This window comes from Manis javanica, chromosome 6 (genome assembly GCF_040802235.1).
Source record: "Manis javanica isolate MJ-LG chromosome 6, MJ_LKY, whole genome shotgun sequence".
Classification (NCBI taxonomy): Eukaryota; Metazoa; Chordata; class Mammalia; order Pholidota; family Manidae; genus Manis; species Manis javanica.
In genome coordinates, this window is record NC_133161.1 from 952783 (window position 1) to 978628 (window position 25846).

At 52.8% G+C, this 25846-nt stretch overlaps 1 protein-coding gene across 4 annotated transcripts in view; it reads left to right on the forward strand.

Moving 5' to 3' along the window:
* PTPRN2 (protein tyrosine phosphatase receptor type N2) overlaps window positions 1-25846 on the forward strand; it is a 695060-nt gene that overhangs the window by 664480 nt on the left and 4734 nt on the right. For all 4 annotated transcript variants that reach the window (XM_036999404.2, XM_036999402.2, XM_036999403.2 and 1 more), the window contains 5 exons: window positions 4712-4831; window positions 5920-6086; window positions 11611-11664; window positions 13852-13916; window positions 23850-23923. In XM_036999404.2, coding sequence (XP_036855299.2) covers window positions 4712-4831; window positions 5920-6086; window positions 11611-11664; window positions 13852-13916; window positions 23850-23923 — 480 coding nt within the window. The remainder of the gene's footprint in view (window positions 1-4711; window positions 4832-5919; window positions 6087-11610; window positions 11665-13851; window positions 13917-23849; window positions 23924-25846) is intronic.

Here is a 25846-nt window from a genome sequence, read left to right on the forward strand (position 1 = left end):
CCGCCTTCATGAGCAGCGCTGGCTCTGGCCGCGGCCGCCTGCCCCACCCCCTCCTTCCCTTCCTCCTTTTGATTCACAAGCAGACCTGATGCATTGACAGCAGGCTCTGATCTTGAAAAGAAAAACAGCAACCTAAAAGTGGCACTTCTCTGAGGAGACAATGGGCGTGCTCAATCTGAGGCGTGAACACAGGCTAGGGGACCCTGAGTGCGTGTGAATGACAGGCCCAGGTAAATTCCTGCAGTCAGACACCTGTCATAAATGCCTTCTGATGACTGCGTGTCATCGGTGCGCGGTCTTGTGCGGAAATGCCTAAAAGACCAGGTACTCACACCAAGCCACATCCAATCTGCTGAACTGCTAAGCAGGCTGTTAACATCCTCTCAAAAGATGTTCTTGATTCCAGGGAAATGGCAAGTATTTCTTATTTAGAGGCTTTCTCATTTTTGCCTGGGCAAAAATTTTGCTGGTGGAAAACAATCCCAGAGACTATCCTGTCCTGCCAGTTGTGCATATCAGACCCGGCTGCACGACGGCTGGGGGCTCAGGTTCAGACCGGCAGCTGCCAGGCTCCCGTCCCCTTGCCCTGTCCTGCAGCACGGCTGCCCCGACCCCCCATCTTAGTCTAAAGGGGGCCACTCTGACGTATTTGCTGGCTAAAGGCAAGTCAAGCAGGAGCCTGGAGGGCGTGTTAGAGCCTCTGCTGCCCTTCACCCGGTCAGATCACCATTGCCAAGGTCAGCCTCAACGGCTTCCTCAACCTATCTCAGGACTCCTCTGGGCCGAGGGTCAGCAGGAACCAGGCCTCCGCCACAAAGGGGGGGCCCACGCGCTGTTTGGTCTGATCAGACCATGTGGTTACAGCAAGTGACCACATGAGCTCGTGAGGAGTAAATCACACGTGCTCTTAAACTGCATTAATTGAGTCCTTACCATGTTCAAATCTGGGCCTAGGCCCACCCCCCACACGGCAGCAGCTGGAGGTGCATGCCAGTAGTTCTGGGCCCAAAACCCTTTACTGTGCACCGGACACGTGCCAGGAGGACTCCTGCCAGGCAAGCCTTTGACAGCATTTTCTTTGAGTTCTCTCTCTTTACAGAAATAGTCAAAAGATGGCTTTTCAAAACAGACGTTGTTTTCAACTAAGCATCAGGTATAATAATTCACTAGGCTGGATGCCTTGGAGGGTAGAAACAAGAACCAGATGAGGAGATGGTGGCCTGGTAGAAGAAAGACGTGGGAATGTAGATAGGGACACATGGGGCAAAAGTGGGCACATTACAAGAGGTCTAGGGAAGGAAGGAGGAGTTTCTGCCTGGAGACCACAGGGTCTTTATAGGGACACAGCCTGGGCATTACTTCCCCCCAACCAAGCCTGGGTGGGGCCTTGAAGAGTTTTGTGTGCAAAAAGTACCTAACACAGAAGGATGTGGGTGGAGAGACCCTAAGCCATCTGCCTGCTGATCAGCTTAGTGTATGAGATTCAGGGTTGATGGTTTTAGCACCTATGGGTGATTTGGGGGATGGAACGGAAGGTCATGTGTCAATGAGTGTAAGTTTCCTGGGGCAACTGTAACTGCCTACCACAAACTGGGGCTCAAAACAGCAGAAACGTGCCCCCTCCCAGCACTGCCAGGAGGCTCGCTTCCAGTGCTCAGTAGCCCCAAAAGCCCTGGACTCGTCAGCCTGGCGCCCTCCCTCCTTGCCCCCCTGGTCACATGGCCTCCACGTCTGTCTCATGTGGCCTCTCCCTCCCCTTACAGTGACCTCAGCGTGCTGGATCAGGACCTGCCCCAACAGAGTTGGCTGCATCTGTTTAACTGGATGAGCTCTGTGGAGACCCTCTTTCCAAATAAGGGCCCAGCACAGGTGCTGGGGCCTGGACCTCACTGATCTTTTGGGGGGACAAAATTCAACCCATATCAAAGAGCAGTGTGGTGTCAGCAGTCAGTAGACTTACTCAGTGGGGTTGAATAGCAGGTGACACAGCTGTTCTGTGTCACGTGGGCCAGTGTCGGGACTCCTGGACCCCACTTCCCACCGCTCGCTGCTCGTCACTGTGAGCAGGCTCCCATCCTAAGCTTCATAGCTCTGCACCACGGCGAGCCTCTTCTCTGCCACCTCTGGCTGGCCCAGGAGGGCTCATGGGGTGTGGCAGCAGGTGACAGCCAGGCTTCATGACAGCCAGGCAGATGGCGTGTCCGTTCCCGAGGCGCACAGCCACCACGAAGAAGCCGGGCTCACCCCCGCTGCCGCCCCGGGGCCCTTGGGGGGCTCCCTCGGGGGGACGCTCACCAAAAGGGGGCATTTCCAGCTCTGCCATTGACCATACTCAGGCCCAGCTCATTTGTAATCTTTGTTGGCAGCTCTGTTTTGATCCAGGGATGGAAGTGCCTGCTTCCCGCTGGGAAAAGCTTATATGCTTGATTCCAGATGGAGGGCGTCGTGGACAGGACTGCAGGCCCCCTGGCACTGGGGGCACCTGACCCCCACCGTGGCGGGGGTCTCCGTGTGCCCTGAGTCTCCTGTACGTCATAGGCGCTCAGTAAATGTGCCAAACAAACTAACTAAGAAATGCCTGTGAACGCTGTTTTCCCTGACAGTTAACTGAACAGAAAGTGCAAATTGCCATTTCTGGTATTTGAACACTCCACTCTTCAGTTTAGTAAACTGCCTACTTCAAGGGGCTCCTCAGACCAGGGGCTCCTCAGAGTCGTCATTTACCTCCTAGAAGAAATGCTTTAGGCTTCTCACACTTGCCACACAACTGAGCCTTCCCAGTGGCCGTGCCGTCGTGCCGAACCCCCAGCCTCAGGAGACAAGCAGGGGGTGCTTCCCCTGCTGATGTGCACCTTCCCCAACTGCAGTCTCCACCAGCTTCCTGAGTTCCCACCAAAATCCACCCTCGATCTTCCGGCGCCTGTGAGGCTCCGCTGGCCGGGCGCTGGGCTGGAGGTGGGAGCGCGCAGGGCCAGGGCGGCGGAGGCCAGCGGCCAGCCAGGGTGACTACACGAGCCACGGGCCCGGGGATGCTGCCTCTCTGCTTGATTTAGGAAATTCTCCGCTCCGCTTTTAAACACAGTGACCTACAAAGAAACATTACCCCCAAGAGTGCCTCTGGGATCGTTGGTTTAAATTAAGTTTCATTTGAATTTCATCTTAACCAAACCCTCAGAGAGCCACGCGGGCTTCCTGAATGCAGGACCACATGTGTGGGCCGGTGAGCACGGCTGCCCGCCTGGAAGGACCCCTCTGTAAATGAGGGCTTCCTAATGTCACACTTGGGTCACACTAGCACAGTATTAGATGATTAGTTTATGGTCTAGATCATTGTATTTTTATTACGCTCATAAAATCTGTGTTTCTCCTCATTTTCGTAATGGCTTCGATGAGAGTCTCCACCTTCTAGAGGCACATTAAATTTCTATGTGCTCCGTGCTGTTTAGTGGGGCAGGTATGAAGCCTACGAAGCTGGAAGTGGGGCCCAGGCTTCCGATCCCCCTCTCGCTGGACCTGCACCCCGGAGGAGGGAAGTACGTGGGCTGGAGCATAGCTCGTATTTATTTGTGTGCTTCTTGGTCTAACTTCGGCTGGTTCTGTTAAATTCCGACGTGAGCGGGACACGGTGAGCTGCCTTAAGGGCATCGGCCCTATCACGTGGGAATACAGCTTAGTACTAAAAGAGGAAAATGCCGTGAACCTTCACATGTGTGATTTCTAAAATATAATTCAAGAGGGGAATTTAATAACACGGACTATGAAGAGAAAGTGTCGTAGATTTGAGATACATGGATTTGAAATGCCGGAGATCTTAAGTGGATTGTTGTATCTGTATTTAGAAGCTGGAGTCCTCTTGGATACTAAGTTTACATGTAGATGCAGCTGCTTATAAATATTTCTATGACATTAACGTAGCCACTGAGGGTAAGGACCTCTTCTCTGTGATGTAATATGCTAACAAGGCTGCGGTGACCCAGTGGGCGCCCCAGGACCAGGTCTCAGGACCGCCAAGCCTCTGAGTATTAGCAGGTTCTGGGACACAGAGCTGGGTTCAAACAGAAGTCGTGTGGCAGGGTTTCTTTGCCATCTGTCCCTGTTTAAATGGTGCTCACTGGTTCGCCGTGTCTTGGAGCTGTCTGTATCGTGGCCAGCAGGGATTTCTATGTGGGTTTTGTGTTCATCCTCATGGTGTTGCTGTATCTGGTCGCATGTGAGTGGAACGCGGTGGTAAACAGCTACTTTTCGTGATGCGCTTTGACAAGGACGCTGTCAGAGGCTGCCCGACAGGATCGAAGCTTCACAGAGCAGGCCGACTGGTCTGTGCCACACAGACGCAACTGTGTCCCCAGTGGGCGGTCACCTGCTGCTGTGGAAACATCACCAGCCACGTGGTCGGTTGTGGATTGCATTATGGAAAGTTTCCTTTTCAGATCAAAAGTTGGGAAGCCAAACAGCTGAATGCAGGACTGAGGAGCTTCTAAAAGGCATGGAATGAATTCACTGGGTTTTTTGTTTAATATTGCATGGAACATGCAAAATACAGGGCTGGCATATTCAGAGACATGAAACAGCCACAGAATAAGAGTGTGATGGGGATGAAATAGGTCTCCAGTGGGTGGAATAGATTCGGACTGTCTCGAGTGCAGTGACTACACGTGCCGCACGGTGACCAGCCAGTCATACTGTGGCCACGGGCCTTCTCTGTGTGCAGATGGTGTGGGAGAGTGGCTGCGTGGTGATCGTCATGCTGACGCCCTTGTCGGAGAATGGTGTCCGGCAGTGCCACCACTACTGGCCAGACGAAGGCTCCACCCTCTACCACATCTACGAGGTACTCAGCCACAGCACCTGTCCACGTGGTGCGTGCAGACCTGAGACCTGCCTGCACCTGCTGTCCCTGTGGAAGCCCCATGAGCAGCCAGGTCCCCACAGGGGCCGCCCCTGGGGAGGCTGGTGAGTGGGCTGGGCCTGCCCAGGGCCCCGCGGTCAGCAGATGCCCAGACCCTCGGAACAGGGGTGCTGCGGTGACCGGAGCTCCGGCCTGGATGTGAGGTTTTCATTTGTAGTCTTATGCATCCAAATTCAAAAGAAAGGACAGGAAAAAGAATTCACCCCACCGGGTGGCTCATTGAGCCGGGCCCTGAACACCGGGCCTTCCGGTGGGCCTGTTTTGGAAGGGACCTTGCCCCTAGTCTGATGGCCCATCCACGCCTGCCGGGCCCAGCGCTCTCGCGGCCCCTGTGAGGCCATCTACAGCTCTGGCCTCCTCGCCTGGCGGCAGCCTGCTAACAAACCACCTCCTCCTGCTGGATTTTCCACCCATGTCAAGACTGAACCAAATACCTTGGGCAGTTAAACAGGTGCCAGATGCATCCTTTGGCTGTTTTGCCCTAAAATTAGTGAGAATGCCAAAGGCCCATGGTGGCAGCCATGTTAGAAGCTTCAAGATGGATCCTAAAATACGTGTTCCTGCTCTCGGGCCAAATGGGCTCCCGCCCAAGAGGGGCAGAGGCCCGACCGACACCAGGACTCTGCATGAGTCCCCAGGCCCCCTGTATCCAGGCAACGCCATCCGGGATGAAATTCAAGGTAGAGTGGAACCTCATGGTATTTGTGCTCAAAGCATAAATGCTCCTAGCGATTTTTTATGAAGGTTTACGTGATTTACAAACACAAAAGACAGAAACTGGAATAGTCTTGGATTGTGACACATTTTTTCTAATAATCCAACTATCCTGCTCCTACATAATATTAAAAAAACAGAGTTGTCTATTGTGTAAGCCACCGATCAAGTCAGGAAGGTGGGAGGGAGCCATTAAGCCAGCAGTCCCCTCCCTCCCACTCCCTCCTCAGAGGCGCTGTGCTGGGGAGACACCCGGTGCCCGGTGCCAACACCCATTTTTGTGCCCTCCCACCCAGGTGAATCTGGTCTCCGAGCACATCTGGTGCGAGGATTTCCTCGTGAGGAGCTTCTACCTGAAGAACATGCGCACCAGCGAGACACGCACTGTGACCCAGTTCCACTTCCTGAGCTGGTATGACCGGGGCGTGCCCTCCTCCACGAGGTCCCTCCTGGACTTCCGCAGGTACACCCAGTGCCCTGCTGTCAGGGTAGCGCAGGTAGGGGTGCACGGCAGATGTGGAAGACACGCGGCTTTAAACCAGGTTGCCCATGTCTGGGATGCCGTTTGCTGTAGGACATACGATCTGTTTTATATTTATACACCACAAATGCATTTATATTGCATGGAGGGGAGGGAAATTATATTAATTGAGCAGAGTAATTGCAAGATGTTTTTAGTTTCAGAGGTGTTAAAATGTGAGAGGAATAGGTACTTTAGAATTGTGGAAATGTGGTCATAATTTTTTATAAGATTCCCCAAGCCATGAGGAGTCGTAAAGTTTATCCTTCATGGGATATTGATGGATAAAACTCAGGTTTTTGGTTTGGATATCCATGTGGTCAGATATGATGAGGAGACTGAACAGTGTAGGCCCAAATCCTAAACTGATCGCCTTGGATGAAAGCCGGGATATAGTTAGCGCATCGTTGTATGTATTTTAGTGCAGGTTTGAGGCTGAAGTCTAAAAACACGCAGTCTTTTATTTACAGAGAAGACTGTTCGTCCCCCAGCAGGGAGTCACCCGGTGGGTGGTCTGGCTTAGAGTGTATTTACTGAACTGTTGAAATAAATGCTGGACTCCATCTTGAAGAAAGATACTGGCAATACAAAAACACTCAATTTAAGGCAGCGACTTTGTGCCTCGGATTCGGTGACAACAGCCAGTTAACCTCAGCTCTTCCGTGGTGGTGCACGCACAGCAGCCCCCATGCGGAAGCAGGTGTGGAGCGATACTGATGACCGAATTCTGAGTTTATAGAGCTGCCCTTAGATCCAGCTGATCGGAAAGCAGGCCAGGGAGGCAGAGGACGGGGCCAACGTGCACTTTGACCCAGCACCGTCCAGGCCCGCGCAGTGACCTGTGCCTGAAGGTGTCCATCCTTGGGCCTGCACTTAGTGATTCAGGCAGCTTCAGAGATTGTCGTGAAGATGGGACTTTACGCTTTTCTCTGGATTCCTGGGATTTGTATTTAGAGATTCTCAAGGTCACTCTGACACTATTTCTTTTGCCTTTTAGTCTACTTTGGGAAAAAAAAACTTTTTCTTTATTTAAATAGTTCTTTGGTTCAAACAGTGTGTGAAAGAGCTCCGGCATTTGGTGTTGCAGCAATAATGCCCCTCTGGTGCCCGCGTCCCTGCTCTGCCACCTTCCCAAAGGGGCACAGGGTGCCTGAGGCATCGAGTCCTGAACACATCCTAAAACAGTGGCTACACACTAGTCCAGTCCAGACTAATTTCCTGACCATTATGTACATTTTCTTACCACAAATTTATTTCTAAAGACATGCTATCTAAAAACCTTACCTACGGTACATTTCCTGAAATAGACCCTTCAAAAAACAGCCATTACTTTCAAAATGGATATAGCCGGAGAGGTGACCGGCCGTCTTCACCCGGTCCTCACACCCATCCCGTGTGTTGTGCAGATGTGCAGACGGGCACGGGCACAGCCACATCCATACGTGTTATCGAACACACAGAACCAAAACTCTGTGCTCACGATTTGTGGTGGAGAAAAGTTGGGCTCCCGAAACTCCCCTTCTCCAGGGGCTTAGGTGACAGAGCTCCAGAAGGTCTTTGTTAAAGTAAAAGGCCCCCAGTACCCCAGACACAGCTGTGGAATTCCCGTTGGCGTCACTCGGGTCTAGCTCGCCGGACAACTGGTGTGAAGGACGCGCTCGCAGGGCCGCCGCTCTGACGTTCTGTGTGAACAGCCGCCCCATGGCCACGCTTGCCGAGGTCAGGCTGCCCCTGGAATGGGCAGGGGTTCCGCCGCCCTCCGAATGGGGGCACAGCTTCCCTTCCTGGCCAGCCTAGCGTGTTCACCAGGCACCGGGAGGCGTGATTAAGTAGTTCTGGACCCGGGAGGGAGCACGTTTACACTCTGAAGGGAAACTGCTAAGTGAGCAGGTAATGAGCGTCCCACGTGAGGGTTTCCAGCGTCTCTCTCGTCCTTGTTCTGCCAGAGACGCCCACTAACGCTGCTCACGTAGAGACCGACAGACCCTTACTTTGCCAGCTAATTAGCGGTGGCCAGTGTCATTTTTGTGACGTTGCAGCTAGTAATATGAGCCCAGTTGCATAGTCACAAAAGTGATCATTGGAAACTGTGACTGCACAGCAGGGCGGTGTGGGGCCCCTTTTCTGAGCCTCTAACGACCTCTGACCTTTGCTCGCTGTTGGTTGCATGACGTGCCTCCTCACCCAGTGACCCGTGGGTCGGTTTGTATCGCTAACCCTTCTTTCTCAGTGAACTCCTCCTGCAGAAATACACATAACACCCGTTTTTCCTAATGTTTTCCATCTTTCGCTTACTGGTGACTTGTTCTAATGGAGTAAAACCCGACAGCTGTGTGTCGCTCACCTTCACCAGCAGCTGCGTCCGTCTCAGGCGCCTGGATGAGCACGTTTGTGGACTGTGTGGTGACGCCGCCTCTTCTCTCTTTGTGATGATTTGCGTTGTAATAATACAAGCACATGCTTCTCTGTAAATAATGCCAAACCACAGCAGCACATTGCATTTACCCTGCGCATCTCCTGATTGCTTGTGGCTGTTTGTGAATAGGTTCAGCACAGGGCGGGGCTGGCGTGTGTATTAAAATTATAGTGAAACCTTCCTCGGTCCTGGCCGAGGCAGCCAGTCACAATATGGGGGGAAAAAATTATTTTGAATATCCCATAAAATAAAGACAGGAACTGCAGGACTGGAGTGGCGGGTCATGGATGTCGTGGCCAGTAATTCACCTGTTAGCACCGCTTCTTAGCTGAGGAGGTTATTCTTATATAAGAATATATATTCTTGCACATATGTTCTTGCATAAGGGGGCTGACCGGCTGTGACTGGGACACCACTGCTCTGATTCCTCACACTGGTGTCTTCTGAAGCGAGCGCAGTGCAAATGGGACCTGGTTGTGATGTTTCTTCCTTTCTTAAATGTCTTTTTGTGTTTGGTCCCATCAGAAAAAATGAGGAAACCCTGATGATTGACCAGCATATGAATATGCAAATGTTGAGTTTAGTCTTCACAAACACAGACTGAAATGACAGCATGAAATACAGCAGAATGTTGGAGGTACAGGGCTGAGGCAGTTCACTTTTAAAAGATTCAGCAACAGAAATATCTAATAAAAATCTTCTGTTTGAAAGTGAAAGGCCTATAAAAATAAAGCCACCCTCAAGATCTGGTCTGACAGTTGAGCTTGTTTGATTTTGCCCATGCATACACACAGTGCATGCACATGTGCAGGCACAACACACATGTGCATGCACAAATACGCACGGGTACATGCACAGTGCATGCACACATGCAGGCACAGACACACTTGTGCATGCACAAACACATACACAGGTACATGCACAAACTGCATGCACACATGTAGGCACAAACACACATGTGCATGCACAAACATGCACAACACACAGGTACATGCACACTGTGTGCACACATGCAGGCACAAACACACTTGTGCATGCACAAACTGCATGCACACATGTAGGCACAACACACATGTGCATGCACAAATACGCACGGGTACATGCACAGTGCATGCACACATGCAGGCACAGACACACATGTGCATGCACAAACATGCACAACACACAGGTACATGCACACTGTGCACACGTGCAGGCACAAATACACGGGTACATGCAGAAACACAGTGTGAATGCACACTGCATGCATACACATACAGACAAACCATATGCTTACATGCACATGCACAAATATACACACCATGCCTGCACACACACATGAACAGGCAGATACACATACACATGCAACCTTGGGTGAGCTAGTGGGCCTCAAGTTGCTCTGAATGAGGTGTGTCCTTGGGGTCTGGCATCTATTTTCTCAGAGCAAAAGCTCACATTGCCTTCACAACTCAAGTCTAGAATAGGAGGTTTGGGAGACGTGAGCAGATCTATTTTCCAATCTGTTTTATTCTCAAAGGACCAAGAACTTTGAACGCGTCAGGCATTGACTGGCTGATGGTTTCAATGAGTTCACTTTTACTTTCCCCACCTCCTCACAAACCCACACTGTAGTGCACATCAAAAGCAGGAAGGATTCCGGCTGCAATGGGACGTGGCCACCAGGGTCCTGAGCAGCTGGTTTACCCGTTTCTGGGTCTGCTCATTTTTTAAGACGTCCCTGGGTGGGCTGCAAGCTTTAAATGCTGCGTGTTGTCCCAGGCAGTAGAGCAGCAGAGATCACGTGGGGCCCGGAGCAGCTCGCGGTGCAGCCTCTTGGTGCACATCTTTGGGCTCCGTGCCAGCACCCCTCATGCTGCTTGGGTGGGGGGGACCCTCACTTCAGAATCCATCCCTGTACTCAGTCTGGGGAGAAAGTAGAGACAAACGAAATGACTCTGATATTTGGGCTACATGATATTAAGCGATCCGCTCCATTGACGGGTCAGTTGCACACTCATCCCCGCCCACTGTGGCCTCCCTTTTCTCTGGGTTTTTAGGGTTTTGCAGCAAAGCAACCAGCTGGTTGAATTTTCACTTTCAACTTCCCATGCAGAGCAGGCAAGCCTTCACAAAGAAATGTGCCATTTTCCCATTTCTGGTGCAAGGAGAAAGATTTTTCTAACTGTTACTCTATTTTAAATTTTACTCCATCTCAGATTATAGAAATTCATACAGCACATTTTAGAACACCCTCCTCACACATCTTCACACATTTTTCCCTTTAATGTTTTTATTCAGAAATATTTTAGTGAGAATTTTGATGTACTTTGTAAACATGTTTAGTTGTTTTGCTGACTGAAAAAAATGGAGCTTATACAGTGAATTTTAAATCAGCGCTCTGTTTTGATTTAGGGCTACAAAATCTTAATCTGTGCTTATTGTTAATTTTCATAGATTCAGATGTAAAAGCTGCACAACAGCATTGTTTTTAAACATACTCAGATTTATAAATATGAAAAGATTTGTCTGGGATGTAATCGAGGTTTCTCCGTAATTTAGATACCCTTACAAAACGGGCAGGTCCAAGGGCACCTCTAAGGTGGTATCTGGAGACAGTACAGCAGTACTGCGTTACAATACGATGTCTAGAATGTAAGAAACCTTGAACATAAATTGTAAAACTCAAAAATTTCAGTGAAGAATTTGGACACTCATATCACAACAAACAAAAAGTCCTACTAACTGGAGCAACAAGACAAAGGGGAGGAGGCGGCTGGTGAGGGGAAGGCTGGTGGGCCTGTCACCCTAGGCCTCGGGTTCACACCATAGAGGGAAAAGGGAAATTGTGAATGTAAGGATTGTTTTTAAAGCTCTGTTTAATAATTTAATATTGAAAAGAAAAATAAACCATTGAAAATGCGTGTGTAATTTTTATTTTCTTTGTCAGAAGAGACTATTGCAAAATGATGTCAAAGATATGGTTTATTTGCTTTGGCTTGTTAGTTATTTTGGAGAACATAATGCGAGTGTCATAGTACATAACCATAATTTCTGTATCTCTTTTTATTTCAGAAAAGTAAACAAGTGCTACAGGGGCCGTTCTTGTCCAATAATTGTTCACTGCAGGCAAGTACACCTTTAGATGAATTAAGTTCTCACTACCTCAAAAAATAAGCTGCCGTTAAATATAGTTGAACTTTCTGAGTAATAAATGTGTCTAACTGGTACTTGGTCCAGGAAAACGAAGATGTGAGGTTAGCTGTCTGTGCCGTCTAGCTCAGCGAGGCTGTGTGCTCACCCCCTAGACCTGCATAGGCAGCACATGGCGTCACTTCCTTCCGACAGCCCGCTGCACCACATGCCAGTCTGTTCCCTAATGGGCTTGTCCTGCCACCTTGTTTTCTGGCACCCTCATGGTGTCACAATACGTTTGGTCTCCTGACTCAGCCACCGCTACACTGAGATGAGGATCAGAACCGACCACAGACGGTGAGAGTCGCTTGGGGCCACTCGTGAATAGGTACAAATTCAGTCATTACAAGCGGCCACTTCTCGTTAATTACGTAATTCTGGGCCTTCCAATGAAAACTCAGAGCTTGTGTCTTCAAATCGGTCACACCCGGCTGGCAGGAGCAGGCCCACCCAAATAAAACTCCCCAGGGAGCTCCCTCCGCTAGGCTTATGCCCACCTTTGTGGAGACCCCCACTCCTATTTCCCAGAACTGTCTGATGGAATGTCCCTTTCTGGAAAAAAAGGAGATTTGTCCTCAGAGATCAGACCCCAAGTCTGTCGATTCAGTCAAAAGTGTGTGTGCACTCGTGAGTGTGCGCGTGTGAGTGTGTGCGTATACGAGGGTGCGTGTATTATGTCTGCGTGTGTGTATGAGTGTGTGCACGGGTGGGTGGGTGCACATGTGTATGCGTATTATGTCTGGCATGTATATGAGTGTGTGCACATGTGGATGAGTGCATATGTGTGCGTGTATATGAGTGCGCCTGTGTGCGCGTGTGTATGAGAGTGTGCGTGCGTGGGTCCATCAGGAAGGACTGAACGTGGGCCGGAACCCCCCGAGGCGGGGCGTGACAGCCTCGCCCGCCCCGACCGGTCCGCAGGAGGCTCGGCCGCAGGTCTGAGCGGTGGGGTGCGCGGGGGTCACGCTCCGCACAAACCGGGAGCCCAGAGCCCCCGGGGCGGGGAGCATGTACTTCAGCCCCGCGGCGCCTCCACACCTGAAACGGAGGCGTCCGTTTTGTCCCTCAAAGTCACAACCGCCGTTGCTGGGAGCGCGACGGTGAAAGCGCCCCCCTCGCCGCTGCCTCGCCCACCTGAAGGGCGTGGGCACGAAGCGGTTTCCCGGCGCCTCACGTAAAACAGGTGCGCGGGGTCCTTTCCCCCAAAAAAGAGGTCATTTTCTCCCATTCGCAGTTTTTGGGGCGCAACCCAAAGTGTCCGCGACTCGGTGCGGATGGTTCGCGTTCCTGTCCCAGCTGGGGGGTGAGGACGGGCAGCAAGACCCCGCGGGGATGCCCGCTGTGCCCGCCCTGCACCCGCCCAACCCGACGGCTGCCGCGCTCCTTATTTAGTTTTCAAATGGCAAAATGTATCATTTCTTTAGCCAAAGACAGGCAAAAGGAAGAAACCTGTGTTCCTCCCCCGCCCCTCCCCCCTCCCCCCTCCTCCCCTGCCCCTCCCCGCTCATTCCTCCCCCCTCCCCCTCCGCCCCCCGCCCCCTCCCCCAGCGTAGCCCTCCCCAGCCCCTACCCCCTCCTAGCCCCCCTTCTCTCCCCCTCCCCTCCCCCTCCTCCCACGCCTACTCCCCAGCATAGCCCTCCCCCGCCCCTACCCCCTCCTAGCCCCTTCCCTTCCCCTGCCCTTCCCCCTTCCCCTCCCTCCCCTTCCCGTCCCCCCTCCTCCCCCGCCCCACTCTCCCTACCCCGCCCCGCCCCCAGCGTAGCCTTCCCCGGCCCCTACCCCCTCCTAGCCCCCCTTCTGTCCCCCTCCCCTCCCCCTTCTCCCCCGCTCCTCCTCCCCTGTCCTTCCCCGCCCCTCCCCCTCCCCGCTCCTCCTAGCCCGCCCCTCCCCCCTCCTAGCCCCCCTTCTCTCCCCCTCCCCTCCCCTCCCCCTCCTCCCCCGCTCCTCCTCCCCTGTCCTTACCCACCCCTCCCCCTACCCCGCCCCGCTCCTCCTACGCCGCCCCGCCCCCAGCGTAGCCCTCCCCCTCTGGAGCCGGGAGGGGCAGAGCTGCATTTGCGTCGCTGGGCGTGGGGCTCCGCGCGCCGGCGACGCTCTCATCTGTCCCCTTCTGTTGACAGTGACGGTGCGGGCAGGAGCGGCACATACGTCCTGATCGACATGGTCCTCAATAAGATGGCCAAAGGTGAGGCTCAGAGCATGGCTGCTTTGTTGGGGCGCGGGGCTGGGGGGCGCTGCCATGGCAACCCGGGGGTACTATTCCCAGAAGGCCTTGGAAGGCCTTAGCGATTGCTGTCCCTCTCCCGAATCGCGTGAAAGCCGCCTGCCGCCAGCGCGGTTGTCCCGAGGTCCCTCCTTTGTTCCCGGCCCCGCGCAGCACGGAGCGCCGGCCTGGGCACAGCAGGTGCGGGGCAGGTCCTTGCTGAACCCGGAATGTGCGAGCGTCGGGATCAGGGGCAGCCTGCGCGTCTGGCTGACGTTCAGTTCTTGAAAGGGTTTTTGTACACACCTTCCCTGCAGTTAAGCTGGATTTGCAGAATAGGGCTTGGGTTTCATCAAGAGCTTCCTAAAATCTCGGGTGGTGATTGTCATCAAATTTGAATCCTTTTCTCCAAGCTTTTTGAACGCACCTTTTTAACCTCTTTTCACCTAAGTGAATGCGTGTGCACCTGGACCTCCTCCTCCCAAGGACGCAGACTCTAAGCACGTCAGTGAGGGAGGAACTTGAGGGGTGGGCTCCACACCCCACAGCAGTGTGTGCATCCGTCTCCGCTCTGCGGGGAGGAGTGCATCTCGGACAGAGCTGAACGTCCCCCCGTTTCCTCCCGTGAAAGTGCGGAGATGGGCTAGTCTGGCATCTCTCAAGATGGGATCTACAGAAAAGCCCGCAGGTGTCTTTAGAGACCAGAGAGAGCCCTCCAGCCAAGTCTGGGAAAAGACTCGTACGGACCGCGGAATCCCACGTGCACTCAAGCAGACACAGGGCTCCTCCAGTGACCCCAGCCTTTGCTAAACTTGTCTGAAAAGCCACTGTTTTCCTTGTGATACCTGCCAGAGACCCGTGCAACCTGTAAGAGGAACGCCGGGTCCTTTTCCCACAGCAAATAAATCATTCTAGCTCAGCACACGCACACACGCACACACGTGCTCCCATGTAGAGACTGCCACCTTCCAGAAATCCCACTCTTCATCCTTTGCCCAGCAATTGGAGCAGATAATGATTATAAAAATGAAGTTCCATTCATTTTAACACAGATGCCAGCAACTCTGAAATAGGCATTTTCCTTCCTGCATTTTCTTATGCTTAAAAAAAAAAAAGAAAACGGCACATCTCTAAGGCAAGGATCTAGATGTGTGAAGGCAGAATAGTAGCCTGTTGTTTCACACATCAGGACGGAGGGCTTGAGGCCCACCGCTAGTTGCTAGCGGACCGGAAGCAGAGCCCAGAGCTCTGTGCCCCACAGCCCGCCTGGCGTCCGCAGGCATCCTTTGCTGGCCGCCGGAAGAGAAGGAAATTGGTTTCGTGCCATGAAGTATTTTAAGCACCCCAAATTAGCTTGGCGCTGGTGATGAGCAAAGAAACACTGACGCCTAAATGCAGATGCTCTGATAATGCTTTTAATAAGCCTTTTTTGTTTTTAAATCACAACATAATCCTAACCTCTTTAGTAAGACGTCCCTATGCATTAAAGCCGCTGTGCCTCATCAAATACATCTTTTCATTTGCAAATTTGCAGCAATTGGGAGCTCGGAGCTCTCAGTGGGACTTCCATTTCCTCCGTCAGGGGCCCCTCCCTCCCTGCCTTCCGTGGCAGGTACTTCCCTTCTATTAAATCAAAATGCTTTCCGAAAAATCCAGATCATCTTACATGTCTGAGATGACGCCTGTGTCAGAAGCAACACGACAGTGAAGCGCGATGTATGTTTATGTCACGGTGGACACTGGCTCAGCCAAAGGAAAGGGGTGCTGGCCTGGGACGGCCCTGCGAGCCTGTGGGGACTACCCGGCGCCCACCATGCTGATGTGACGGAAGCCCGGTCTGCTTCCCAGAGAAGCCGTCTGGAGAGGAATGTTCCAGGCTGAGGGTTGGTCCTTCACTGACTGCGGCAGCGGGGCTCAGCAACGTGAGCCGGCAGAGAGAGGCCTCAAGGCTCTTCCTGGGACCGGTCACCCCGCTCTGCTTGTGACCTGTTCGCCTCTGCCTGGGGTGGGTGGGGGGGTGGCATGTGGTGTGAAAGCCCCTGACCTGGGGCCCGGGCCCAGGTCTCTGGGAGATCAAAGGGCGGGAGGCCCCTCCGCCGCGGGGGTGGGCCTTTCCCAGGCCTCCACACTGGGCGGCCACCGGGGGCTTTGTTGGGCCCAGGCCCACCGGCCTGCGCCACCTGGGCCGCCTTTGTCTGGCCTGAGAAGCTGGGGGCCGGCGCTGCAGACCCCACGTTCATCAGATGATCAAAGGCCCAAAGCCTGGACACGAAACCTTTCTTCCCAACTCCTTTGCTTAAAAAGAATGAATTGCGCAGGGACCAAAGAATGCTGTTCCCAAGGGGTCTTGCCCTGCCCAGCGCAAACGGAGTTCTCCAGCCCCGAGCGCGGCCCTTAAGGGCCCTGCTGCCGGGCGGCTGTCGGGAATTACGGCCTGGGTCCTATCTTAGGGCCCTTTGAGGAAAAACGAGGAATAATTTAAATTCTTTCTCCACTGTCTAGTTTATTAGCAAGCAGACAATAATGCAGTTTGAAATCAAAGCAAACAGGCTCATGCCCAGCCCGGATTTGTGGCAGGAAAACAGGTATCAATCTGTGAACTTCTTCTGCATGTTTTCTATTGCTCTGAATTTGTCTCTAACTCAAAATTAATATTTTGCATCAGAATTAGTTTTTAGATAGCATATTTCTCTCTCATTGAAGGATCTATAGCTCAAATACAGCAATAATGTTTTCACAGCCCAGACACTTTCCAAGATAACACTTCTTAAAATTTGTCAGTGGCATCTCTGTGCGGATTTTCTTTTTCATCACAATTTTTTAAAGGAATGGAATGTGCCAGATAGCTGGTGGAGGTCATGTTTGCTGCGTCATGCTTGCTGACGATGAGCTCACTCCCAGGGCCATCTCGGAAGTCAGCTGCTGGGAAGCCAGCCGTGCCGGACAGCAAAAATGCCACCCAGTGCTGTGGGGCGTTTCAGGAGGCCCATTCCTCCTTCTGTTTGTCCGCCTGGGGTTTCACCCCGTGATGTGAACGCCCTTCGGTGTTAGCAGGTGTGCTCACTCTGCCTGCAGGGTTCACGTGGGCTGGGAGTGTGTGCCTGAGGCATCCGACTGTGGGAATGTGAACAGACGTCCGGCGCCCACACGCCCATCTGTCCAGCACGCCCTTTCCATCTTGGCAGTCTGATCTGTGACCTGTTTTCCTGTCTCATGGCGTCCATCAGTAAACATTTCTGTGTATAAGGAAGTATATGATCTCCACTCTACTTCCTGTCTGTATGAATCTGATGGTTCTAAGTCCCTCAGAGTGGGGTCCTGCGGCGCTGGTCCCATTGTGATGGCTGGTTTCCCTGAGTGTAGCATTAGTCCTCGAGGCTCATCCACATTGTAGCAGGTGTCAGAATTTCCTTCCTTTTTAAGGCCGAGTAATATTCCAGCAGGTGGGTATCCCACATTTCGCTAATCCGTTTGTCTGTCGACGGACACCTGGGTTGCTTCCATCTTTCAACTATTGTGAGTCACGCTGCTGTGAACATGGTGTGCAAATGTCCCTTGAGTTTCTGCTTTCAGTTCTTTTGGGCACATACCCAGCAGTGGAATTGCTGTGTATCATGTGGCAATTTTGTGGTTAACTTTTTGAAGAACTGCCATCCTGTTTCCCACAGCACCTACACCAGTTTACATTCCCATCATCATCATCAGTACGTGAAGATTCCGATTTCTCCACGTCCTCTCCATTTGTAATTTTCTGTTTTCTTGATAGTAACCATCCTAATAGATATGACGTGGTAGCTCATTGTGGTTTTGATTTGCATTTTCCTAATGACTGGTGATGTTGAACGTCTTTTCATGTGTTAATTGGCCATGTAGATGTTTTCTATGTAGAAATGTCCTTCTGTGTGTTCAAGTCCTTTGCCCATTTTTAAGTTGAGTTATTTGGTTTTTTTTTTTATCGTTGAATTGTAGTTCTTCATATATACTGAGTATTAATCTCTCATCAAATATATGGTTTGCAAATATTTTCTCCCAATCTGTACTTTTCCTGTTCACTCTCTTGTTAGTGTCCTTTGGCACAAAAGCATTTAATTGTAATGAAGTCCAATTTATCTATTTTTGCTTCTGTTTCCTGTGCTTTTGGTGTTATATCCAAGAATTTTTTGCCGAATCCAATGTTCCCTTACTTTTTAAATAAAAGATGTTAACTTTTAATAGTAGGACAAAGTAGATGGGAGACTAGCTTCGGTAAACCAAGAGGGGCTACAAAGGAGAAAGACAAACCAGGCTAGTCGGTTATATTGCCCGCCACGCTGCTTGCGCACAATGACTTGTCATCTTCTATAAATCATGATGTAAAAATATCTTTTTTTAAAAACCCTCCAGCTTTATTAAGATATAACTGCAATATAACTGTGTAAGTTTAAGGTGTGGAAGGTGATGATTTTGTACACGTGTGTATAGCAAAGTCATTATCTCAGTAAGATTATTTAACACATCCATCGCTTCACACAGTTCCGATTCTCATGGTGAGAACTTATAAAAGATCCACTCTTTTAATAACTGTCAAGTATATAATACCATATGGGTGACTATCAGAATGCCTTTCTTAAAGAATATTTTGTGGCTCTTTGAACTTTTTTTAAACCCAGCACTCCCCAAAGCTGCACTGTTCAGTACAGCCATCAGCCACATGTGGCTATTTAAACAAATTAAAAATTAAAAAATCAGCTCCTCAGACATAATGACCACAGTCAAGTGTCCAAGGCCACTAGCAACCAGTGGCACCAAGGTGGACAGCACAGAGAACATCGCCGTCGTCGCAGGAAGCCCCACCGGGTCACAGTGCTCCAGGGAGCAGCAGTGAAGGTGGCCGTCGTGTGTGTCCACCCCTGCCTGTCTCTCCTCTCTCTGGGCAGTCACCACCATCTCTCCTGTCCCACCCTAATGGCCTCTAGCCTAGATGCCTGCTGACTCTTCCCCTGCAGCTGTGATGTCAGGAGAGATAGACCTCGTTGGGCCTGTGTCAGCTCCTCCCACCTCGCCCCAGGCCCTCTCTCTGCCCTCAGGGCCTCTGCAGGTGCAGCTCCATGCTGTGGGGTACACCCCCTGCCCCCCGGCCCCTCTCCCCTCATGGTCACCACCACAGCATGGTTCCTCTCTTTGGCGAATTCCAGGGCAAACCGTGGAAGTGCCGTTTCAGTGTGGCATTTAGTGGCACTTCCCAGGGACAGTGTCCTGGAATACACAGGGAATGAGACAGGAAAAGCTCCTGTTCTACAGGAATGGAGAAAAATGGGTGCTGTCTACAGCTTGCTGTGTGTAGGGGGTGGTGACGCCTCCAAGGACCCTCCGGATGTGGGATCCTGGGCATGCCTCACTCCCCACCACGGAGCTCCATACAGAGCTGTCGGCTGTCAGCCGTCGGGTGGGAGCAGGGAAGCTGGGAGGAGTTGGTTTAGGGTCTGGAAGCCCAGGCACACCGACTTGGGCCTGTCTGGAGCCACGGGAAGAGGGAGCATCCTAGCAGGGTGGCCACGGTGACTGACGACTGGGCAGAGGGAGTGGGGCGGAATGGAGCCCCCTGAGGGTCTCTGGCAAGGGCGGAGCCCCCTTGCCACCACACGCACGGCCGGGCCTGTGGACAAGACTAGTTGGGAGAGGCAGCTGCCAAGAGCAGGGAGTCGGGGACCCTGGGCACATGGGAGGGCCTGCTCCTGAGCTGTCCTCTGCCCTCCAGAACCCTGAGCTCCTGCTGACAGCTTGGCGGGGGGACCTCCCCGGCTGTGCGTGTCAGCCTGCGTGTGGCCTGGGCGACGTGGGGGTCGGTACACAGTGTACGGTGCCCAGGGCCTCCCTGAAGTGTTGTCTCAAGTTGAGATGCAGCTGTCCTGGTGACCGAGAGGGAGCTAGCCATGACATCTGCACCTCGCCTGTCCTCCATGGAATGCGGGGGAGCCTGCCGACATGGAGGCTAGAACACGGGCTGTCCTTGCCCGACACTGTCCAGTCTTCCGGCGTCAGCAGCCCCTCCGAGAGCACCGCTCCCCCCAGGCCCCGGGGGCTGTTGCGCTTCGCTCCTTTGGATTCATGATCATCACTTCTACTCCTTTTTTCTTAAAACTTATTTGACCAGTAACAGAGCATCTCCTTAGCTCCTCCAGAACGTAGGATGGATGTTTCCTCTGCAAAATAGAGGGCTCGTTGTCCTCCGCACTCGATGCACATCGCCTTTTTACATTAAAGACAAAGAATAGGCTGGACCCTGCAGTTGCAAAACCGTCTGGGTAAAAACCCTGTGACAGAATTTATGCTTATTAAGCTGTCATTCCTGAGCCTGGGTTGGAAGAATTTGTGCAGGGAGGCGGAGCCACAGAGCCCAGGCCACGCGGCCCCTTCACTCTGGTTGGCCTGGAACCACGCGCTCAACCACTAGCGAACTCCAAACGCAGAGAAAGCAAACCTTGTAAAGAGCTTGGTTTTCTTTGACTTCCAACTGATTCTTTCATTGTACAAAATAGTTTTAATACTGTGATAATAACTAATGTTCTTTTAATGTTAACGTTTAATCCTAACACTTTTGATCTAGAGCTGGAAATACCTCACTTATCTTAAAAATGTATTTAACCAATATGGAAACTTCAAAACCAGTGAACCCAATGAATTAGAAGTTACAGTGGGAGAAACAGGTATTTACTGGGCAGCAACCAGATGGCACCCAGGTGGGCCATCCCCTGCAGCGCGCCAGCCGACCATGTCCGCCCCGCGTCTATGCACGCTGACCGACCCCCGCACGGCTGGATGATGGGCCGCGTGGAGAGGAGCCAGCCTGACTGACCGGCAGCCGGCGTGGCGTGGGGTCACCACAGAGTGACTTTAAAAAGTGCATTATTTTCTCTAGTGCTTGAGAAGTCACGAAGCAGCTCAAGTAGGAAATCCCAGAAACTGCTTCTCCAGCTACAGCCCCCTGTGTCTGTCTTGCTCCTGTCTGGCCTTCTACACAGGATTTCTTTCCAGGTGTTAGAAGTCTCCGGCTGTTCACGTGCGGTTTGGCTTGAGCACCACGCCCAATGGGTCTGTTCATCTGAAGCCTAACATGTTTTCAGCAAAATGGAATTTTTGAAGAGAGAGCTCCCATTTCACACGCACCTGAGGGGGCTTCCTAGGTATTGGAGGATCCAGACAAACCCTTCATGTGCAGTAAAGCCTTCAGAGTAACGAAGACCTCACACACCTGCCCCCCACCTCCCAGCCCCCGCAACCTGTTTCATAAATGCAGATGTTCTGTTCTGGGCTCCACGAGGTCATGCCAATGCTCAGGGTCGCAGAAAAGGACCCAGCACCCTTTCCCTGTGTCTGTCTGTCCCTTATACGTGAGCTCTGTGAAGTTTTCCCTGCACACACGTCAAATAACTCATCATTCTTGATCTGAGCACGTGAGACAGCGGTCATCTGCACTGGGCAATTCCGGCTTGACAATGGTTCCATCATCTCCCTGATCTCAGCGCTGCGCACTTTTTTAAGCACTAATTTGATTTCCTCCACTGTTCGATTTTGGTTTCAGGCTAAGTATAATTCTGAGCTGTCTTCCCTAGATTGTTTCATATTTAAATACCTTGTCCAGGGACAGCCTAATTAGGCTTTCTCCTGCCTTTTTCTCTCTTTCCTTCAAAAACAGTAGTCCAAAGGGGTGTCAGAGAGGAAAAAAACAAGAAAGGTTTTATTCATGGAGGGTGGGGCGTGGCTGGGGCGGCACCCCACAGTCGTGCCCACGGACAGCCCGTGCCAGGCATGGCCCAGCACTTGACGTGCCCCAGCCGGAGCCTGTGAGGAGCCACCACACAGGTGACCTCCAGCGAGTGGCCACAGGGTGTGTGCAGCTCCGACACTAGTTGGATCATACAGACCAGCCCTTTGGAATAAAAGAGCTGTTAAAAGAGGTTTTAAAACAGTCCAGGGACTGAGGGAAAGTACCGTGAGCAACCTTAAAAGGGCAGGGTCAACGTCCGTGCGCACATGAAGCCTTCAGCGTTTCATTTTGGAAGGACTGGGATTTTCTCTGTTGACAAGACTCTCTGTCCCCGATTCTCCTGAGACTCGTGACCCGGGCCAGGAAGTAACACAGTCGCCGTAGATGCTAACTGGCTGCCCTCGTGCCTGGCAGCTGGCACAGAATGGAATCGATCCAATTTGGTTCCGTTCCTGGAATCTGAAGTAGCATTTACTGAGCCTCTAACAAATACTGTAAACCAGGGAATGGCTGTGCATCGCCTCGCTGGGTCCCTGCAAGGACACCTCAGCGCTGTTCCCAGCTTGGGGCTTCGCCGCCACGGGCTGCCGCAGAGATGGGGGTGAGCGCACCATGCCCTCTTGCATCTGTCCGCAGTTGTGCAGATGTCGGTCACGGCAAAGCTGTGTGTACAGTGCCCAGGAGTGGCAGCCTTTACCGAACGGTGTCATCGCAGCTGCTGTGCACATGGCAGGTGAACAGAAATGTCACGCGTGGAACACAGCGAACATCTGCCCCCCTCGTGTGCTCTCCATGCAGGATCTGACTTTCTTAAGGCAAAGCTGTTCTCTGAAGAAGAATGTTTTTATGCATCCTAATTCCTGTAGTTCGCACGTGGCTCGGAAGGAGGGCACTCTGGGAGGACGAGGACGCATTCTTCACACCGTGGCCGCTGGGGGGGCTGCCACACACGGTGGCCGTGGGACCCCTTTGGCTTCCTTTCGTCCTACTTCCCCCATTTGTTGGCAGGACAAACTCATCCATTTTTTTCAGACTGTTTTAAATTCACAGATTCCCTTTAAATGAGATTGTATTTATTGTGGCCTCCTCAGCTTTCCAAACCTTAGCGCCTGGAGGGGCGCAGTCAGCCGCCCCAGGCAGTCGAGCCTTGTCTTCTACTTGCGAGAGTCTCTCAGCCAAGCCCCTGACTGCTGAGCTCCCTGGGGGACATCGGCTGCCCCCCAAGGACTCTCCTCCTTCCGAAAGCCCTGCCTTCAGGCTGGGGGCTCATGGTGTCCCCACAGCCAGGAGGATGGCTCCTTAGCTGGAGAGGCTGCCAGCTCAGTGCCCTTGAGGGGCCCGCCACCCCGATGGCCCACGACAAGCCGAGCACTGTGTGTGCGGCCTTGGCAGACTCCTGGGCCTCCCCGTGCGGGTGGGACGTGGGCCCAGGCAGAGCCCAGTGTGGGCAGGCGACAGCTCAGCTCCTGCTCTCCTGGGCGAGCTGCTCTCCCCGATGCAGTGCTTCCCCCTGGCCGTCCACCCATCCCTGCCTTGCTGGCTGCCAGCAGCTCTGAACTGGCTGTCCCCCCACATTCCACCTGCCGCTGATGGTCACCCTGAAGAAGGCCCGTCGCAACCCCTGGCTGCTGGTTTGCCGCCGACACGAGCCATGGAACCAGAAGACAGATGCTCTGTGGTCGGGGGTATCTCCTGGGAAGCAGTAGCTTCTGGGCATAGCCAGGGCGCCGCCCCTCTCCTCAGTGGGAACCTCACAGCGGGCAACATGCTTACCTGCCAGTAGAAAGATGCATGCAGGTAGCCCAATTTTCTGTTTCTTGAAGTAAAAATAAAACCCTATGCAACTGAAATTAAAGCTTATATGTCACTTTCTATGATTTAAAACATCCTTTAAAATGCCACCAAAAAAAAAAAAAAAAAAAGGAGCCAAGCCTTGGTTTCTAATGGCAACGGCTTGCTGTTGGCGCCTGCATAGGTGTCCAATAACAGCTTCAGCCTCTCTCGAGTCAGTGCTGATGAAAGCTGGTGAACGCTGGCATCGCAGCTGCCTCCGGGTCTGCTGAGGGACGAGTGTGGTCACTCTCCACTGGCCCCTCGGCCGAAGGGAACCCGGCAGCTGGGGCGCAGCTCATCCTGTGTGAGCTCACCCCGCTTTCTCTTTGTTGCAGGCGCTAAAGAGATCGACATTGCCGCGACGCTGGAGCACCTGAGGGACCAGAGACCGGGCATGGTCCAGACAAAGGTACTGCCTGCAGCCTCGGGGTCCCCGGGCACTGGGGGCCTCCCTGCCGTTCTCGAGGGCCTGCCGCCCTGGGCACCCCAGGGCACAGTCTGCCCTTCCGCCCCTCGGCGTAAACGGGCACAGCCAGCTGCAAGGCTTTGGGGCCCTCCAGCCCCAGGTCTGGGGAAGGAGAGGAACTTTGCATTTTCATAGATGTCGGTGACAAACCCCAGCACCCTTTAGGGGGATGTTCTGGATTCACTCAACAGTCCATCCAGACCCTCTGTTTCTGTCTCCCAGAACCACAGCTCTGCTGTGGGGACATCAGGACAGAGACCACCAGAATGTCCCCTGGGTGTGCTGGGGTCCCCGGACACCATGCTCACTAAAAAGGCCAAGTTTGCAGCAGTGGGAAAAACAAAGCTGTCTGGTCGGCCTCGGGTCAACCAGAGGTGAGGTGAATATATAGGCTGTGCCTTCAGCATTCCGGAAATATCTGTGTCCAGTGACAGCAAAAGCTCCCACGTGTGCCCTGTAAAAGTACCTGTGCCACAGAATCCAGGCTCTGCTCTTCTCAAGGTCGCCCTCAGCCCATATGCCAACAGGGCCAACACAAAACACCTGAAATCGTTAAAAATGCCCTTACAAAGTCACTTCCTACACATAAGAACCCTCCTGTGACATGACGCCATCCGGAGGGCCTGCAGACGGTGACCGGGACCTGTTCTGGGACAGTTCTGGGACCAGGCAAGTCACCCACCTCCCGGGTCCCACTGATCCCATGCAGCCGAGCAGTTGCTGAGCCCCCCCGTCTGCCTGGATGCCTCAGCGAGGCGCCAACAGTGTCGCCCAGCATTGGCACTTGGCGGGAGGGGGAGTCCAAGCCCCAGTCACTGTGCTGAGAATCCAGAAGCCAAGGGCCTCGTGAAGTCGGGCTGAGCGCACTATGACCTGCAGGATCTTTTCTTGACGTGCCGGAATAGAGCCATGGCCTGGCTTTGAGGCAAAATTAATTTTCTCTTAAAGAATCACAAACCTCTTCTAAACAGAGCCAGAGAAGCCTCTTAAGGAGTGAAGACCTCCGCCCTAGTCTGGCCTTGGCCTGCGGCCCCAACGTCAGGCGGTTTGCCAGACCAGGGCCTGGACAACGACAGAGCCCCGGTTGCCCAGCACCCAGCCTGACAGACAGCAAACGCCATTTTTATTTTTTAAAAAGTCACAGATGGCTGCTTTTCCACCTGGAAACAAGCTCCACTCAGCCCACGATGCCTGACAAACGCCTCCTTGAGCTGTGGCATCCCTGCCACGGAGGGATGAGACACAGACCCCAGGAGTGAGCAGCCGTACGGGGTGAAAGCTGGCAGGAGCTGCCACACCGCCCCTGCCACACACGCACACGGCAGGCACCTGCAGTGCTCCTTAGGGAGGGGTGTGAGCACAGGTGCGGTTAGAATGGGTCTCCCCGTCTGCGCATCCTGCTGCCACATTCCTTCCTCCCGCCCTCCAATGAAAGGTGCTTTTTTAACCAAAGTCCAGACACCTTCCTTTCCTTAACAAAATGTCCTTCTTTACATTGGTCAGTTTTAGAAATAGAAGCCAACTGACTAGTGCCTTCAGCCCCCAGGAAGGAACGGTGTCACGTTGGGGCATGTGGGCTCTGTGTGGTATGTACACATGGCTCCACGTACTGCTGGCCTCTGCCCGCCTTGTCTCTGCCCCTGGACCTCACCCTGCTCTCCAAGCCCATGCCCTAACCTGCCTTCTTCTCTTTTGGGACACGGGGCCCGTCAGAGACTGGCCCACACCTCCCCAGCCTTGTGCCATGCCTGGGCCCACAGACACCGACCACACGTGATCCAGTTCATACCACGGGCCACCCCGGGCCCACACCCTGCTCCATCATGCTGTTGCAAGTGTGCATTTCTGACTGTCTCTCCTGCTCTG